This window comes from Nannobrachium achirus (genome assembly GCF_963921795.1).
Source record: "Nannobrachium achirus genome assembly, chromosome: 14".
NCBI classification, from domain to species: Eukaryota; Metazoa; Chordata; class Actinopteri; order Myctophiformes; family Myctophidae; genus Nannobrachium; species Nannobrachium achirus.
Window position 1 is genome coordinate 48,288,807 of NC_137821.1, and position 19,066 is coordinate 48,307,872.

Here is a 19,066-nt window from a genome sequence, read left to right on the forward strand (position 1 = left end):
TCCACAGCTGCAGGCTTTCAGTGCTAACGGTGGGCAGACTTTTAGGTTGGAAACATCTGAAGAATGTGTGAACCGTTTCTCGACATAGTAGTAGTCGAACACAGACGATAATTCATTTATTTGTCTTCAAGGTTCATCAAGTTTCACTTTTTCTCCTACAGGATACAGCAGTACAACAACAACAAAAAAAAACACAGAGTACATCATTACTAATAGACAGAGAAGAAAGTTATCTTCCATAAATAGACAATTTCAGTCATGCCTCTGTCCACATAGGCATTGTGCAACACCAACAACACAATACCTATACCAGGGGTTCCGAAACTTTTTTGTCTCAGGGTACCCCATGAATATTTTTTTAATCTGAGGCACCCCTACATTATAATTTTCACTCCCAGCACCTTATATTTATAGCATATCGTTGTTGTCGGGTGGAAACCTTGTATGTCCAAAACCGTTCGTTTTGTATTTATCATCTATAGAATATACTAAACTATCTACGAGGCGTTGTGTGCTTGTAGATCGGCTGTTTTCACTAGTTTTGTGCGACAGTCTTGTATGATGAAGCAGGGCTTTGCTTTACCAAAAGACGTACACAGTTGAAACTTGGAGATGCGAGGTTTCTGCCCGACAGTGACGATATTTTAGTGATTATGTTGCAAGGAAAATGTTGAGATAATTGCCATTTTGGTTAGAACTGACTGGAAATAACTCTATATAAATACTAAATAATATTTTTTCAAGTGTCCAAATAAATTCCAAATATTATCAAATTATCTCGCGGCACCCCTGGACTGCTGTCACGGCACCCCAGGGTGCCCCATCACCCACTTTGAAAACCCCTGACCTATACAATACTATCAAATAAGCCAAGGGCCACTTACTGAGGCGGTGGCGGTGGTCTGGGCACGTCCAAGGCTACACTCGGTTGGGGAGGAGAAAATTTTAAGTGGGGAAAAGAAGAAAAAAAAAGAGAAATAAAATGCTGACATGTTTCAGCTCGGTGTGGCTTTTTGTCAGGTCTGTATGCCTTGTAACTACAATGTCACACAATTCGGTGCAAATAGGCTCTATGCATATACGCCATTTTGTTCTACTTCCGGGTGTCTTTCGACTTCCTTCACAGGTGTTACTGATGATACTAATGAAGGCTCTGTTTGATTTATTGTACAGTGGTTCTTTAATTTCAAGAACCCCCATAACTCAATGGACCCTTGCGGGTCCATTTGCTTCCATTTGTACACTGTCAGAGTTACACACCTGTATGGGGACATTTGGAACCCACTCAAGGACACTTTGAGACCCACTGGTGTAGCAGAGTGTTTCCAGTGAGCCAACATGCACAATATCAGCACCCTGACACTGTTTGACCAGAATGGAACAGACCCTTCATTAGTATCATCGGTAACACCTGTGAAGGAAGTCGAAAGACACCCGGAAGTAGAACAAAATGGCGTATATGCATAGAGCCTATACAAAAGACTATGGCAATACTATACATGCAATATAACCTCTTCCTTTCCGCTCATCTGTCAATGTCCACCATTACTAAATCATAGACCAATACCGTGAGACTAAGTGAGTGTGTGTGTGTGTGTGTGCACGCGCGTGTGTGTACGTGTGTACGTGTGTCTTGTCTCCTCACAGAGGCCCACCGCCAAAGAGCTGCTGAAACACAAGTTCATCGTTAAACACTGCAAGAAGACGTCGTACCTCAGCGAGCTGATCGACCGGTACCGACGCTGGAAGGACGAGGGGCACAGCGACAGCAGCTCAGACGATTCCGACAGGTACGCCCTTGTCGTTGTTGTTGTTGTGTTTTTAAATGCATAATGTATGGCGGGAACGCGTGTTCCCAATGCATAATGCAGTGCTTCTCAAAACGTTTTAATTCCAAGGAGCGGCAGGCCTTTTGAGTTCGCACATTAGTTACTCTCACATTAGCAGCCTTTTGAGCTCGCACATTAGTTACTCGCACATTAGCAGCCTTTTTTTTTTTTTTACTATAATTTTTATCCCACGATTTTGCAACCCATTTTTTCACCCAGTGCCAATTGCCTGTGTAATCCTGGGCTCTGCTCTCCCTCTGCCGCGCCTGGGGAGACAACGGACTGACCTCATGCTTCCTTCAATGCATGAGTAGTCCAAGTTGTTTCTTTTCACCTGACAGGGGGGATTTTCCCCGGGATGGACGTTGCGCGTGGAAGGAACATGTTATTCCAACCAGTTCCTTTCCCCTCCATCAGGCGCCCCGGCTGGCCAGGGGGAGGCATTATTGAGACCAGGATTACTGCATGTTTTTGTGAGGGTATCAACCCTAGGAGCAGCCTTTTGAGCTCGCACATTAGTTACTTAACCATTACGACCCGGTCGCGTTAGACTTGAAACGCTTTAACCACTATTTCATGCTTTAGCTATTGAAAAATAGCAGATATACAAGCTCACAGCGCGGCACTCGTTGCCGCGCTGTGAGCTTGTATATCTGCTATTTTTTTTAAAGTCGTGAAAATGTGTGCAAATCTTTGATTATAATGTATTTTTAAAGCGAACATCTGTAACTCAATTTTTGTTCTGGGGGGGGTCCCTGGAACTAAATAATTCGAGGTGGGGGGCTCCGCGGCCAAATACATATCGTTTTGGGGGTCCTTGAAAAAGTTTGAGCACCGCTGACATAGAAAAATGTAGAGGACACTTATTGAACCGGGTCAAAATGTTCAAAGGCTTGCACACATTTTTCCTGATTTTTCAAAAACATTGCGGATCTACAAGCCGCGGGTGTGAGCTTGTATATCTGTTCCCGGTCTTAATGGGTTAAATGCATAATGTATGACGGTAATGTGTGTTCCGAATGCATAATGCAGAGCTTCTCAAAACGTTTTTAATTTCAAGGAGCGGCAGCACAAAACGTGAGGGAGCCTCGCGTTCTGAGCTTGCACATTAGTTACTTAAAGGACAACTCCGCCCTAAATCACTTCTAGGCTCATTTTCCTACTTATATTGATCCAAAAAAGACTGTCTATGGGGTCTATTAGGCAGAAATTCTCCTGTTGTCCAGTTTCCCCAGCAGAACCCAGCAGCTCTCATAGCATAGAGTGGAGCCTATAAGCCTATCACTTTTACACTATTTGTTGTGGTCAAAAGTGTTTTTATTTTTCATGAATGTGGTACCAGTTGTCATTACAAACTCATCCATGTCATTGTTGTCCCACACAAGCCATCACACTCTGCTAAATAGATGTTATGCTTTTATGTGTTTTGCCAAGTCCCGGAAAATATGCCCTGTGATTGGCCAGTGCAGTCACTTTGATTGGCACTTGTGCCAAATGCTCACCCCAAAACATTATTTATGAGACTGTGGTGGCTTGTGTGGGACAACCAAGGCATGGATGTGTTTGTAATGACAACTAGTAACACATTCATGAAAAGGAAAATCACTTTTGAACACAACAAATAGTGTAAAAGTGATAGCCTTATAGGCTCCACTCAATGCCATGACAGCTGCTGCATTCTGCTGGGGTAACTGGATAACAGGAGCATTTGTGCCTAATAGACCCCATGGACAGTCTTTTTGGATCAATATAAGTAGGAAACTGAGCCTAGAAGTGATTTAGGGCGGAGTTGTCCTTTAAAGCAGGGGTGGGCAACTTTGATGATGGCGAGGGCCACTATATTTCCACCTTCACTCCAGAGGGCCACGTTGCATATTGCTACGTCCTACTTTGTCGTCCTAGTATCTCATACAAAAGAAGCAAAAATAGCCGATCTACAAGCTCAAAACGCATCGCGCTGCGATGCGTTTTGAGCTTGTAGATCGGCTATTTTTTGTCGTTTTGAATTGGAATCCTGAATAACTTTTTGTTGTTTGTTAATTGGAATCCTGAAATGTAAATTTTTTATCAAATTTCAAATGCATTTAGTTATATACTCATGTTAACTTTATGAACATAAAAAAATATATATTTTAATACTACTATACTAGTCATTAAGATACTAATATAGACTGACGGAATTATACCAGGTCATGTTTGGAATTGTAACAGCTGAAATCAATAATATATCAGTATTCTGGTATTAACCTGAGGGCCGCATTAAGTGAAGGTGGGGGCCGCATGTGGCCCCCGGGCCGCCAGTTGCCCATGTATGACTTAAAGGGATACTTCACTCCATGGAAACTTGAATTCATCTTTTGTAATACAATAATTTGAGGAGACTTTGTGTCTCCATAGGGCACAAAGCAGGCTCCATAGGTATAGAGAACCATTATTGGTCATCAACGTATTGGCTTAGAAATGTGACAAAAAAAAGAAATATCCATGAATTCAAGTCTCCATGGGGTGCTGCGCTCATGCTTCCTTCAATGCACAAGGAGTCCAAACCGCTTCTTTTCACCTGACAGGGGGCGGAGTTTCCCCCGTTGGACGTAGTGCGTGGAAGGTTATTCCCACCAGTTACTTTCCCCTCCATCAGACGCCCCGGCCGACCAGGGGGAGGCAGTACAGAGACCAGCATTACTGCGTGTGTTTTTTTTTGTGAGGGTACCAGTGGTTCTCAACCTTTTCAGCCCGTGACCCCCAAAATAATCATATTTTAACTGAGGACCCCGCACCCTGACGAGCACTAAGAGCTGAGGCATAACATTTTGTATAACACGGTTCTGTTGTGAAAATAGCAGATCTACATGCTATGTGAGCATGTAGATCTGCTATTTTCACAATTTCTGCCTCTAATATTTGACCATTTGGCCAATGTTTAATTTGTCATTTTAGAGGTAATAAAAAGTCCTTAAATTGTCACTTAAGAAATGTGCAGATACCATCTATACACGGAAACTTAATGTCGGTTGTTTACTGTTGAGTGAGAAAACAATGTTGCACATTAAGCCAATCTTCTGGGGACCCCCCAAAATAATTTGGGGACCCCCATGGGGGTCCCGACCCACAGGTTGAGAACCACTGCCCTAGGGGACACAGGGAGAACATGCAAACGGACCCCGGGATAGGGTATTCACGAATAGTGATTTTTAGTATTCGAATTATTCGACCTCAAAGTATTCGAATAGTTGAATATTCGACAGGACTGGCCAAACTGTCAAATATTAAGTAAGCAAGAGGCGAACATTGTGAAAATAGCAGATCTACATGCTCAGGCGTTGTGAGCATGTAGATCTGCTATTTTCACAATATTTATCTGCGGAACCGAGTCACGTTAAATGTAATACCTACAATTCCAAGTGCTTGTCAGAGTGGGGGTCCCCAGTTCAAATATGTTTATTCTGTGGGTCACAGCCTAAAAAGGTTAGGGAACACCTGGTATAGAGCATTAACAAATTCCACCAGGGGTTGACAACTCATTCTTATGACTTCCTATCTAGCCAAGCTTTATAAACGATATATTTTTTAAAGAGAAAACAATAAAATAAAAATAAGCGAATATTCGACTTCGGTGAACAATGTCGAATAGTGACTTTGATATTCGAATATTCTAATATTTGGTGAATGCCCTTCCCCGGGACCTTCTAGCTGTGGGGTGACGACGCTACCGACTGCGCTCGCACGTAGTCGGTAGCGCTGTCACCTCACAGCTAGAATATATTCTTTGTCCAAGTGCTGAAAATAATAGGCCTGTGCAAAAAAATCGATTCACTATATTATCGTGATGTTAATGCTGGCGATTCAATTAATCGATTTTCAATGTTCAGAATCGATTTTCCCGATTTTATTTATTTATTATAAAAAATAAAAAAAAATAAAAAAACGTTTTTTTTTTTTTGTTTTTTTTTCTTTAAGGCGAAATTAACCTGAAGGTGAAATAACCACTTTCAGTCAGATTAAGTACAGGTCCTAAAGGAACAGTTTTAGGTCATGAGGATTTTCTTTTTATGACTGTTGTGTTCTGTGTTTTATGGCATCTTGACCAGGAACATGTTGTTGTAATGTTGTACCACTGGCACTTTGGCTGAAATAAATGTCAGAAAGATTGACTGACTTTATTTGGCTGCATTGATTTGAAGTATATGATTCAACTTTTAATGTTTTATATTGTTTAGAATTGTTTTAAAATGTTTCAATATAAAAAAGCTGTAAAAAAGCTGTAAAAAAGCTGTAAATCGCAATAATCGTGATTCGAATCGCAAATCGCAGGAAAACGCAATAATCGTGATATAATCGAATCGTCACCCTATGAATCGAAATCGAATCGAATCGGGAAACAGTGAATCGTCACAGGCCTTTCTCTCTCTCTGTGTCAGTGAGTCCAGTAACAAGGAGAACAGTCAGTCTCCAGAGTGGTCCTAAATAAACGTGTCTCTCTCTCTCTCTCTCTCTCTCTCTCTCTCTCTCTCTCTCTCTCTCTCTGTCAGTGAGTCCAGTAACAAGGAGAACAGTCAGTCTCCAGAGTGGTCCTTCACTACGGTCCGGAAGAAGAAGCCAGACGGGAGGAAGGTCCTCAATGGAACGGTCAGCGTGCACTGCATCATGTTCATCCCATTTAGACCAGGGGTCTTCAACAGGGGGTCTGGGATCCCCAGGGGGTCCTTAGAGTTACTACAGGGGGGGTGACAAATCCCTGTGTGATAGGATAATTCCTTTAAATTAACAACTTGAACCCTCGCATCCCTATTCCGAGGAGAACTTTAGCCACAAATAGCAGATCTACACGCTCTCAACGCCTCACAGCTAGATCGGCTATTTTTGGCAAATGGGTGTGTTGTAGAGGTAAAAAAAAAAAAAAGAGTAGACCAAGTACAGAGTGAAAGTTTAAGTTTCCAAAATAGATTTAAAGGACATCTTTGGTTTTTCACAACAAGGGTTCATATTTTAGATTGTAATTAGAGAAAAGAAAAAGTGAGTGTGAAAATGTTTTCATTTGCTTCGTTCTATTGTTTTATCACGTTTACCGTGCTAAAATGTGGGGCATGCGTACGCATGGGGGCATGCGTACAAGTGGTCTAAATATGTCTTTTTAGACACAATAAGCCAGCAGTTTCTTTATTGCTATTTACAGTAACACTTCTAGCCCCCATAAGTCACATCCAACAATGAAAGGTTGCGTTGTATCTTGGTAATGGGCTTATTCTGTGTAAAATGACATATTTAGCCACTTGTACGCATGGCCCCAAACACTGAAATAAGAATCTCTAAAACAATAGAAAGAAGTAAATGAAATCAATTTAACACTCATCTTTTATATTCTTTAATTACAATCTAAAATATGAACCCTTGTTGTAAAAAACTAAAGTTGTCCTTTAAGTGGTTAAATGTCTGAAAAAACACATTAACATCAATTCAACTTCAAACACGTCTATGAATCTATCTATGAAATCTGTGAAAATCTCCATCACACATTCATTCAATATGTAGAGGGGGGTCCCTTCTTCATCTCTCTCTCAGCTAAGGGGTCCTTGGCCTGAAAACGTTGAGGACCACTGGTTTAGACCATAGTTATTATAGTTAACGTAATAACCAAAACTAAAAGAACAATAATATTTATAAATCTGGATTTAGAAAGTGTTTTTATATTATGGGCCTCAGGTCTAAAATGGTTAACCCATTTAGGCCTATAATTATTGACTGCTTTAACCAGTGAAAAATAGCAGATATACTATTTGCACACATTTTCACGACTTTTTTCAAAAATAGCAGATCTACAAGCTCACAGCGCGGCACTCGGTGCCGCGCTGTGAGCTTGTAGATCTGCTATTTTTGAAAAAAGTCGTGAAAATGTGTGCAAATCTTTGAATATAATGTATTTTCAAAGCGAACGTTTGTAACTCAAATTTTGCTTCTGGGTGGCCCCTGGGACTAAATATTTTGAGATGGGGGTCCGTGGCCAAATACATATCATTTTGGGGGTCCTTCACATGAAAAGGTTTGAGAACCACTAACATAGTAGTCTCTAAAGAACAGACTAACTGAGCTCCAGTTGAGTGAAAAGGACATTTTCTTTGACGATGGCTGGCCAGATTGCTGACATAGAAACATCGTTTTTTTCCAAAAATCTTAGAAGGATTCAAAAGACACTTATAGAATCGGGTCAAAATTTGAATTTTCACGATTTTTCAAAAATAGCAGATCTACAAGCTTGCAGCGTGGCACTCGGTGCCACGCTGTGAGCTTGTATATCTGCTATTTTTCAATAGTTAATAAAATATTGCGTCATAATGTGTTCAGGCCTAAATGGGTTAATGTATGTAGTGTTCTACTGGTGATTTGTGCATGTACAACTCAGACAGGCTTGTATGCTGGGCTGCATCCATTATTACTTTCTCAGTGATTATTCAATATTTTCTTCCGAATTTTGTCAAACTAATTTCACAAGAAAAATGTATCTTCAGTATATCAATGAATCAACTATAACCACTTAAAGGAGTAGTTCACCACTTTTCAACCTGTCTACATATAATAGGTCCTCATTAATGTTCATGATGAAATAGCACAATTTCTTTCTATTCAGTCTGGGTCTCATAGGAGAGCTATCAAATCCTTCCTACCGGTGACATCATCGTTTGACAAAAAAATAATAATAATAATATTTTTGGAAAAAAAAGTTTTTTTTTTTATTATCACGAGAACAATGGCTTCCACTTCAACATTGCAACTTTTTCAGGAATAGAAAGCCTGCAGTTTCTATTAGCTTGCATTTCCCATTGATGATGTCACCGGTAGGAAGGATTTGACCCACCCACAGCTCTCCTATGAGACCCAAACTGAGTAGAATTCTTTTTTGATATTTTATCATGAACATTAGTGAGGACCTATTATATGAAGATAGGTTGAAAAGTGGTGGCGTTCCCCTTTAAGCATTATTTTATACTTCCTTGGCACACACACAAAAAGCCTTGGGTGGCCACTTGTTTAGGCTGCTCAACAGCGCCACCTGAAGGTAGGTCACCCAGCATTAGGCCATGCTGCAAACATAGGGACATACATACATTAGGGTTGGGACGATTTGAAAATGTCATATCACAATTATTGTGACAAAAGAAATCGCAATTTACGATATTATCAAGATAATCAAAATCCATCATCCTGGGGTGGGACATTTGCCAACAAATAGCCGATTTACAAGCTCACAACGCGTAGAGATCGGCTATTTTTTGCACTATTCTTTTAACACTACTAGCCCTTACCCGTTCAAAGATATGAGCTCCAAAATGATGTGCAGTGTGTGGGTTATGGGATGTGCACTGTGCACACAGTATATGAGGGATGGAAAGTAACTTTAACTGGTGCTTGCATGATGTAGGAGCATCAATGTAAGAAACCCGTTTCGTTTAATGGCTACAGAGATACTGTCTCCCCCCCCAGCCCGCCCGCCCACCCGCCTGCACACACACCCGCCTGCCTGCACGCACACACACACACACACACACACACACACACACACAGAGCTGGTTAAACATTTTGCCTCAAGCTAGATGCAGAATAGATGTGCCTCATGCTAGATGCAGAATAGATAGTAGATACACCATAAAAATGCTAATATACAGCATACGATTTGTGAAAGTGACAAACGGGCTTCACAGTTATGTCAGGTGTGTTCATATGCTTATGGTGATGCGATTTCAGATCAATTGCTCCAGCCACTGAGGAGAAACGCTGTGACAGACACTCAGACACTCACTCAGACACTCACTCAGACATTCGCAAAATTATAGTATAGATGTGCCCCAAAAGAGAGATTTTTAAAGGTGATACACCATGCATTTAAAAAGTATTTATGTCATATTGTTTATGTCCCAAAAACGTCACAAACGGCAGCAAATCTGGACAGCCTGTTGGACAGCCTGTTTTGAGAACCCGTGGGATGCTTTTAACCTCCACCTTCCCAAAACCAGAGAAAGACACAACGGTCTGAAATGGGACTTTGTGAGGATAGAAGGTGCTAGTGGGACCCCAAAGAAAGGTTTTAAAATGGGAAAAGTTAATTTTCATGGTGTATCACCTTTAATCGATTATTGATTACCCATATTGTTATTTTTGTCTTTATTAATTTTTAATCAATGATTAAATCATTCCAATCAATGCCCGTCTCTCTTCCTGTCCTCTTGGTCCTGTTTGATCATCAGGGTCAGGACCAGCTGGCTAAATCTACCAGCCTGACCACCGTCATCTCGCCCGTCTTCAGCGAGGTGGGTGCACGCACACACACACACACACACACACACCAAGCAGCTAACACTCCCGCTCCCTCTGTCTTCACTTAGATTGGTGGCAGACCAGCCAGCGTCTGCTGTTCTGTCTTGGCCGAGGTTGGTACACACACACACTGGAAGGTCCTGGAAAAAATAGCTATGCATTGTCTTTGGTTATTGATTTTGTTAATACCTCTGAAATGACAAATTAAATATGTCAAATATTAGAGGCAGAAATTGTGAAAATAGCCGATCTACATGCTCACAACGCCTCGCAACGCGAGGTGTTTTGAGCATGTAGATCGGCTATTTTCACAATAGAACCGTGTTATACAAAATTCCTCAACTCTTGGTGCTCGTCAGTAGGGGTGTCTTCTAAAAATCGACGAATCCACGCGTCGTTTTAAGCCCCGGGAATCGACGCCAATTGTTTGAGTCGAAGCGAAAATATATATTTTTTTATATCACCAGTTAGCCTACTACTGCCAGTACTGCGGTGCACTGCTGGACTGGTGTGGTGTCATGTACTTCCAATGAGAAGTAGCAATTGGCGAACAGTTATTTATTGTCTCGCACCAGCGTCGGGTTGAAAGTGAGACGGAACGGCCAGAACGGTTCAGACCGCCGCTTCGTTAAAACATTCAGAGCCGGGACAGTGTTCCGTTAAGAGGAGGAAGCACTCTGTCAAAATCCCATATTAAACTAGAAGCAGTGCTCTTCCGAGCACAGGTCTCCACCAGACCGTGCGTCCTTGTGAACTGATCGGTGGAGTTATAGGTAAAACCACAAATCAGCCTGTTATAGCGCCACCATGAGGCTGATTTAAAAAAGAATACGTGGCATTTCTTCCTCGGCCTAGTGGGAACGTGTGTGCGCGATGTCATGATAATTGCACTTTGCGTTTGTGATTTGAGGCATTTTGTTCCAAACGGCTCAATCCTACAAACTTTGGAAGCCAATCTTAGCCAATCAGGATGGAATATGCCAAATCGGAAAGATCCGTGTCGATCACATGACTGTCGAGATACTGCCTACCGATTTGTAGGATTTTTGGACAAAATCTGTAAGAATAGTGCACAGAAATGTGTTTTGCAAACATCGGCCACTAGGTGGCGCTAGAAAAGGCCCATTTTAAAAATTTAGGGCAGAGGTTCTAGTTTGGCATCCAGGGAATGTGTGTGCTCACTTTGGCAGCGACCGGGCCAACGGCGACTGAGATTAGCTGCTCACAAACTGCGAGGACGCACGCAATCCTACAAACTTTGGAAGCCAATCTTAGCCAATCAGGATGGAATATGCAAAATCGGACAGATCCGTGTCGATCACATGACTGTCGAGATACTGCCTACCGACTTGTAGGATTTTTGGACAAAATCTGTAAGAATAGTGCACAGAAATGTGTTTTGCAAACATCGGCCACTAGGTGGCGCTAGAAAAGGCCCATTTGAAAAATTTAGGGCAGAGGTTCTAGATTGGCATCCAGGGAATGTGTGTGCTCACTTTGGCAGCAACCGGGCCAACAGCGACTGAGATTAGCTGCTCACAAACTGCGAGGACGCACGGACGCGAAACATCGGCCACTAGGTGGCGCTAGAAAAGGCCCATTTGAAAAATTTAGGGCAGAGGTTCTAGATTGGCATCCAGGGAGTGTGTGTGTTCACTTTGGCAGCGTCCGGGCCAACGGCGACTGAGATTAGGTGCTCACAAACTGCGAGGACTCACGGACGCACGGACGCACGGACGGACGGACGGACGGACGCACGGACGGACGGACGGAGGGGAAAACATACTCTCCCCTCAGCCTTCGGCTGGTGGAGACAATAACCTGCCACAGCACAAACGCGCGTCCACGAAGTAGTAAACAATCTTCTAAAGTCAAATTAACATACACAAGTGTAGGCTACAAGTTACATTTTCTAATTAAAGTGCTTCTGAATTGTTCCAGTGTTGTAATCCATGATGAATGATTGTGTTTCGCTGTGTTTGCGTCCATGACATGTCCACACTGCTGGCTCAAGCGGGAGCTGTGCCTCCACCTGTTTATGATCATTTTCTGAAATGAATCCGTTCTCGACACTGACTCATTACTCTGTCAGTGCTCTGTGTGCCGCGACTGCGGACTGGATCCCATTGTTCATTTAAAAGAGCCGTTCAAGAGAGCGGAATCGTTCGCGAATGTCTCATCTATGCTGCACGCTGCCGAGAGACGGGGCAGAGTTGAAACATCGGAGATGTTTTATTTGTTTTAACGGTGTGTTATAACTCTATGGTTGTACACTGCTATGCAGATAACATTTGTGCTCGCGCACCGATATCACCGAAAACACTGTGTATTCAATTCATCTCTTAATGTATTATTCTATTATGTTGACGTGGTTTAAAGCAACACTTTTTTTTTTTTTTTTTTGACACAAAGTAGACTATAAAACGATTCGTCGACGCGTCGGATTAACCCCCACGACTCGAGTCGACTTCATAAATCCTGTGTCGAAGACAGCCCTACTCGTCAGGGTGCCGGGTCCCCAGTTAAAACATGATTATTTCGGGGGTCACGGCCTGAAAAGGTTGAGAACCACTGGCATACACTACCTGTCTTTGGGCATTGCGCATAGGAGTAAGCGACCTGTTATTGAGCTGAATTATTGTTATATAGTCCTGGAAATTGGATTAAATATTCTGGAAAAGTTTTCGAAAGGTTTCGGAAATTAATTGGTAAAAATGTGTGGGAACCCTGCTTGAGGTGTGCGTATATTCAGTTACACGCTTAACCGGGGCTGCCCCCAAGTACCAACAAGGTTGACTAGTTATACCAACTAGTTGGTGAAAGCCTTACAGGGCACCCCTGTACATATTCATCAACGGCACCACTGATACATTGTTACTTTATAGCCATTACATTCATGGCATATTACTGTTATGTAATTGTGCAAATATTTCCACTTCAGATACAGCATGTAACGGGAAAACCTGACATAATATCTGTTTCCATTAGGACAGATTTGAGAATAACCTCATACAGTCCTTGACATTTAACCACTTGAACCTAAGCAAGCATACCTATTCTGTGGGAACATTCGCCAAAAAACGAGTGAGCTTGTTGTTAGCTTTTCTGGTGAATGATAGGTGAGCTATTTGGTGTACAGTTGGTTGAAAAAGAACGCACAAACTCAGTTCCATTTGATTAAGTATAGAGGGTCTTCTAGAGAAGTATTCTGTGGCACCCCTGGACATGTGTCTAGCTAACGCGATGCAAACTAGCGCGATGCAGGCGACGCATGCGCATTGGGGCCCGTGGCGTTCAGGGGCACACGCTGACAAGCAGGTCGGAGGAGAAAACAAAAATCTAATGTATACAGACGGAGCCGCTGTTCTTTTCAATGTGACTGACAGTGTCTGCTGCTTCTATTTCCTGTAGTAGGCTGCTACCATTTCTAAATAAAACATGTGTTGAATGATCACATTACAAATATCCAATACAATGACTCTTGTTTTGAAATACCCACTGGTATGACAGGAAGCCCTATATGCTATAGGGCCCCTTAGTTAGTGCTGCTGACACAATCTGAAGAGACGTTCTGACTTCTGAGTGAAAACAACACGTCGGGCATTATGGAATAAGTTTCAACACAAGACTTTGGGGCAGCAGTTAATATTTGCCATGCGCTCTGAAACCGCTCTGTTGTTGAGGGGCACTTGGTGAGAATCTCGCATTGGGGCTAGTTTCGCCACTGAGTGTAAACACCCTTGGTTTTACTGTACTTCTTGGTAGCTCACCTAGAGTTACAGACCTGTTATCGTCCATCAAAGCTGCAGTAGTTCTCATCTAAGTTCTGTCAAATTAAACATCTTTATCCTCTGTTCTGTGTAGTTGAAACAGCAGCACAAGGACCATTCCGAGCAGCGATTGGCCATCGAGGAGCTGGAGCGCAACATCCGACTGGCCGAGGACGTGTGTCCGGGCATCACCGACAGGATGGTCACACACATTATCGCCAGGTTTCAGAAGTAGGTGTCTCCTCTCTCTATCCACCTCTGTTTTTCCTCCTTGCTTTGGACAAGACTGACGATAATGGTTATTAACGTTTGTTGTGATAAAAAAACACTCACAATATTCGTATCGTGGAAATTTACATTTATCGTGGAATTATCCTCCGTCAGGCACTGGGATCAATTCACCTTATATTTGCCGAGCTGCATGTCGTCGTTGTCGGGTGAAAACCTTGTATGTCCAAAACGTTCGTTTTTCATTTATCATTTTAAAAATGATTTAAACTAGTGAAAACAGCCGATCTACAAGCACACTTTTGTGCGACGGCCTTGTGTGATGAAGCAGGGCTTTACTTTGAGAAAAAACATACAAATTTTAAACTTGGAGATACGAGGTTTCCACCCGACTACGACGATATGGTACTATAAACCCTCTATTATTCGCAAAACAGAGCTGGAAATAACCTACTTGATACAGACTTATTATTCGCTCTCTACCAAATCTCTTTCAGCCAAAAAAATATATCATCCCATCTCTAACAGGGATGTTTTTTCATCTTTTCCAGTTTTGACATTCGTATCATCTCTTCTGACTCTTGCTGGCTTTTATCGAGCCTCATTCAGGAGCATAGAAATGTTGCAAAAAGTTAGATTGTTCTTCTGACGTCGTTCTTCGCTTGCTTTTTTCTTCTCTCTCTCTCTCTCTTCTCTCCTCCTCTCAGATTCTCCACAGACTGAAGAAGAAGAAGGGATGAATGGAGAGAGAGACGGACGGGAGGAAAAGAGATTTAAAAACAAAGAGAGAGAGAGAGAGAGACTGTGTGTCACAGGTGAAGCCGAAGACTGGTTTTTGGGGGCGTGAACGAAGAAAAGGGAGACTTGCTGTGCAAGTGTCTCCTCGCTGTACACACACACACACACACGCACACACACGCACGCACGCACGCACGCACACTCACACGCACACACTACATGTGATATATACACTATATAATGTTCACTGCTGTTAGGAGACCCTTGTCCCTTCCAAAACGTCTGCGTGATGGTTCGATGGCCATATTTCAGTGCATGTTCAAACGTAATAATAAAGCATGTGTGGACGTACCGTGCGCACACAGACGACATCCTCTGCTCATTTAGACCTGAAAGCAGATCTGTGTCACTTTAACCATTATTTTATGCTTTAACTATTGAAAAATAGCAGATATACAAGCTCACAGCGCGGCACCGAGTGCCGCGCTGCGAGCTTGTAGATCAGCTATTTTTGAAAAAACGCGAACATTTGTGCAAGTCCGATTCTATAAATGTCTTCTAAATCCTCCTTCTAAATCAGTGGTTCTCAAACTTTTTCATGACGCCCAAAATGACATGCATTTGGCCGCGGAACCCCCATCTCAAAATATGTTGTACCAGGGACCCCCAGATGTAAAATTTGAGGTGCAAATGGTCGCTTTTAAAAAGATATATTCAAAGACTTGCAAAAAAAGAAAAAGAAAAAAGACAAGCTCGCAGCGTGGCACTCTGCGCCGCGCAGTGAGCTTGTATATGTGCTTTTTTTGTTTTGTTTCACTAGTTAAAGCATGAAATAATTCTAGGCCTAAAGGGGTTCAAACTTCTAACAACAAAAGTGCATCGCGTCGTCTGAAAAGCAATAAGGACAATAATAAGTGATGGTGGACACATAGTCACTGTCGGGTGAATCCTTGTATGTCCAAAACTGTAAAAACGTAATACTTTTAATTTGTTAGACGCTTTTAAACCCAATTCCCCAGCATCCCTATTGTTAGTCCAGTAACTTGTGTAATTTCGTACAAATCTTCGGGGGATTAGGAAAACTATACGTTTTTGGAAATGTCAGAGTATAACAAATTATTATGATTGTGAAACCATTGAAAGCATTTGTTTTGCATGAAAAACTTTCCTTAGGCTAAAAACGGCCCCCACAATGACTCATCACTAAACCATAGTTTTGTGGGTCCATTTTTTTTTTTCTTCCTGCTAAACAGCAGTCAAAATGTCCCCTAGGGATTTTGCAAATGGAATCATGGATATTCTGATTTGTAATACTCTGAAGTTTCCAAAAAATGTATAGTTTTCCTAAACCCCTGGAAATTTGGATTAGGGTAATTTTTGGACATATTGAACTGGACTATGTGGGGAAAACAGAACATAGCTGATCGACAAAGTCCACACAGCGCGGTGTGCTGTGAGCTTGTCGATCGGCTATTTTCAACTAAGATATTTAAACACATCGACTGCCAGTTCATTCATCCACCTCTGCCACAGGTTTTCAGTGTTTTTTTACCTTATTTTCCCCGGCAACTAGAACAGACCATGTGACCAGATGTAAACAAAAAAAACACATGGCCAGGCGGAGCGTCGTTTTTTTCTTTCACCCAGAAAAGAAAATTTGTATCCGCGATCATCCGTTCTTTAGTTAGGGTCCGTAGAAAAGAACTTGATTTGACCAAGAAACGCATCTGGGAAAAAGAATCCGAGATAAATTGACTTTTTATATCTGATAGCATGGAGCCTGGCGGAGCGGAACATTTTGCGATTACGTAATTTCCACTGGTATTCTGGGATTTGTAGTCCTGGCATCACTTACTGGTGCGGCGGCGGAGTCAAGCGTTTGACGACTTAAGTCATCCATGGCAGTGAAGGTGTCCATTTAACCGCTTGGTAAAACAGACCTGATTTGCACTGTACTTGATGAGTTATTTTATCCATCTATGCCAACTCTCTTCTACCAAAAAATAGCAGATCTACAAGCTCACAACGCGTCAAAGCGTGACACGTTGTGAGCTTGTAGATCGGCTGTTTTTGGTGAACCTTCCCCCCCAGAATAGGGATGCTATGGTTCAAGTGGTTAAGGCGGGGAAAAGAAAAATGAAACATGGAGGTACGAGGTTTCTGCCCGACAGTGACGCTAGGCTATTAGACTGTTGTCTAATTGTCTAATCGATCAGAATTAATTTAACTGTTCTTTGTGCTAAATGGGTTTCACAGGCCTTCTAGAAACACTTAATTGGCACACAAAACTATGCAGTTCATTTTTTTTACATATATAAATATATCTCTATCAATTTAATAAGGGACCATACAAGTTTTTCTAATCGTAATATTTATATGGGACCATGCCAAGTTTCCGTTGTGTGTTCCGTTGTGTATATAGGTGGGACCAGATTTAAAGAATCTTCTATGAGATGGAAAATATGAATCGTATAAATAATTGGGAGTTTTTGGGTTTGTCTTTTTGTTTTCTCTCTCTCTCCTCTCAACAGCAGTGAAAGCTGTGTCATGATGTGGCCTTCACCTGTATGTAGATTGTAGATAACTATCATTATTTTCAGTTCAGTAGCACTTGAGACGTTAACCACATTTAGAACGGATACACATTATTGTGTATCATTATTTTATGCTTTAACCATTGAAAAATAGCAGATATACAAGCTCACAGCGCGGCGCGCTGCGAGCTTGTAGATCTGCTATTTTTGAAAAATCGTGAAAATTTGTGTCTTTTGAATCCTTCTAAGATTTTTTGAAAAAACCTATGTTTCTATGTCAGCAATCTGGCAAGCCATCGTCAACAAAAAGGTCCTTTTCACTTCAATTGGAGCTCAGTTAGTCTGTTCTTGAGAGACTACTATGTCAGTGGTTCTCAAACCTTTTCATGTGAAGGACCCCCAAAATGATATGTATTTGGCCACGGACCCCCATCTCAAAATATTTAGTTCCAGGGACCACCCAGAAGCAAAATTTGAGTTAAAAACGTTTGCTTTGAAATGCATATTCAAAGATGTGCACACATTTTCACGACTTTCTCAAAAATAGCAGATCTACAAGCTCGCAGCGCGGCACCGAGTGCCGCGCTGTGAGCTTGTATATCTGCTGTTTTTCACTGGTTAAAGCATTCAATAATTCTAGGCCTAAATGGGTTAAAGTGTACTTTTTTCTACGGCGTAGTACGATCGATCCGCGTTGGCTTCCGGGAAAATAACATTTTTTTTTTTTTTTTTTTTTCAGAACGCGACGCGTTTATCGGGGAAAGCGCCGCTGTTGTCCGTCGTGTGACGGGAGTATAATTTGTTCTCCATGCCAATAAATAATTCCACTGGTCTGTTAAACATAACTGGTCAACATAACTGCTTTTGTTTTAGAATGACGGCTCCCTTGTTATTGAAATTGCAGCATCGCAAAGGCATCGTAAACGTAGACCTATACCTATATAGATTAGCATTTACGAAAGAACAAAGATATATCGACCTATTTTTAACAAAATATAAAGAGGGATACGGTTTCACAGTGACTTTTTTTTTAGGATACGAGTTTGTGTGAACTGACAATTTCAGTACGTTTCTGTACCTTTTAGCTTCACAAGGTGTCGTGCAACGGTGTTGCTGGCCGAAAATAGCTCAAGATGCGTCGCATCGCAATTCGCTGTGATGTACAGGTGTTGTAGGTGGATATTTTTGGTGAGCGACAACCGTCGTGAGACTGAATTTGAGTTGTGCATTAGAAAAGGAAGATGGTAAATTAAGATACAGTAGATCTACGTAGTGTCAAATTAACATTTTTGGTGCTGTTTATTGATGCTGTAACAAGGGCGTTGAATTCTCATGGTTTTCCCTGCTTACGGAATCATTTGGAACATAGACCATGCCAAACTGGAAGGTTCACCTCTATTTTAAGGTTAGTTCACGCTTACTCACCACAAGGAGACTTGAAGTCATTGGGATTTGTGCAAGTCTTTGACTATTTTGAACTGATTATATAAGTCTCTTCTAAATCTTTTCATGTCAAGGACCCCCAAAATGAAGTGTATTTGACCCACGGACCCCCATCTCAAAATATTTAGTTCCGGCGAGGGACCCCCCCCCCAGAAGCGAAATTTGATTTACAAATGTTCGCTTTAAAATACATTATATTCAAAGAATTGCACCAATT

General features: G+C 41.8%; 1 protein-coding gene across 1 annotated transcript in view; it reads left to right on the top strand.

Moving 5' to 3' along the window:
- Nucleotides 1-19,066, top strand: part of stk26 (serine/threonine protein kinase 26) — a 73,716-nt gene extending 54,650 nt beyond the window's left edge. Inside the window, exons 8-12 of the mRNA XM_080742043.1 lie at nt 1,648-1,790; nt 6,359-6,455; nt 10,067-10,129; nt 14,001-14,137; nt 14,842-19,066. Of these exons, the coding sequence (XP_080598169.1) occupies nt 1,648-1,790; nt 6,359-6,455; nt 10,067-10,129; nt 14,001-14,137; nt 14,842-14,857 (456 nt within the window). The 3' untranslated portion in view covers nt 14,858-19,066. The remainder of the gene's footprint in view (nt 1-1,647; nt 1,791-6,358; nt 6,456-10,066; nt 10,130-14,000; nt 14,138-14,841) is intronic.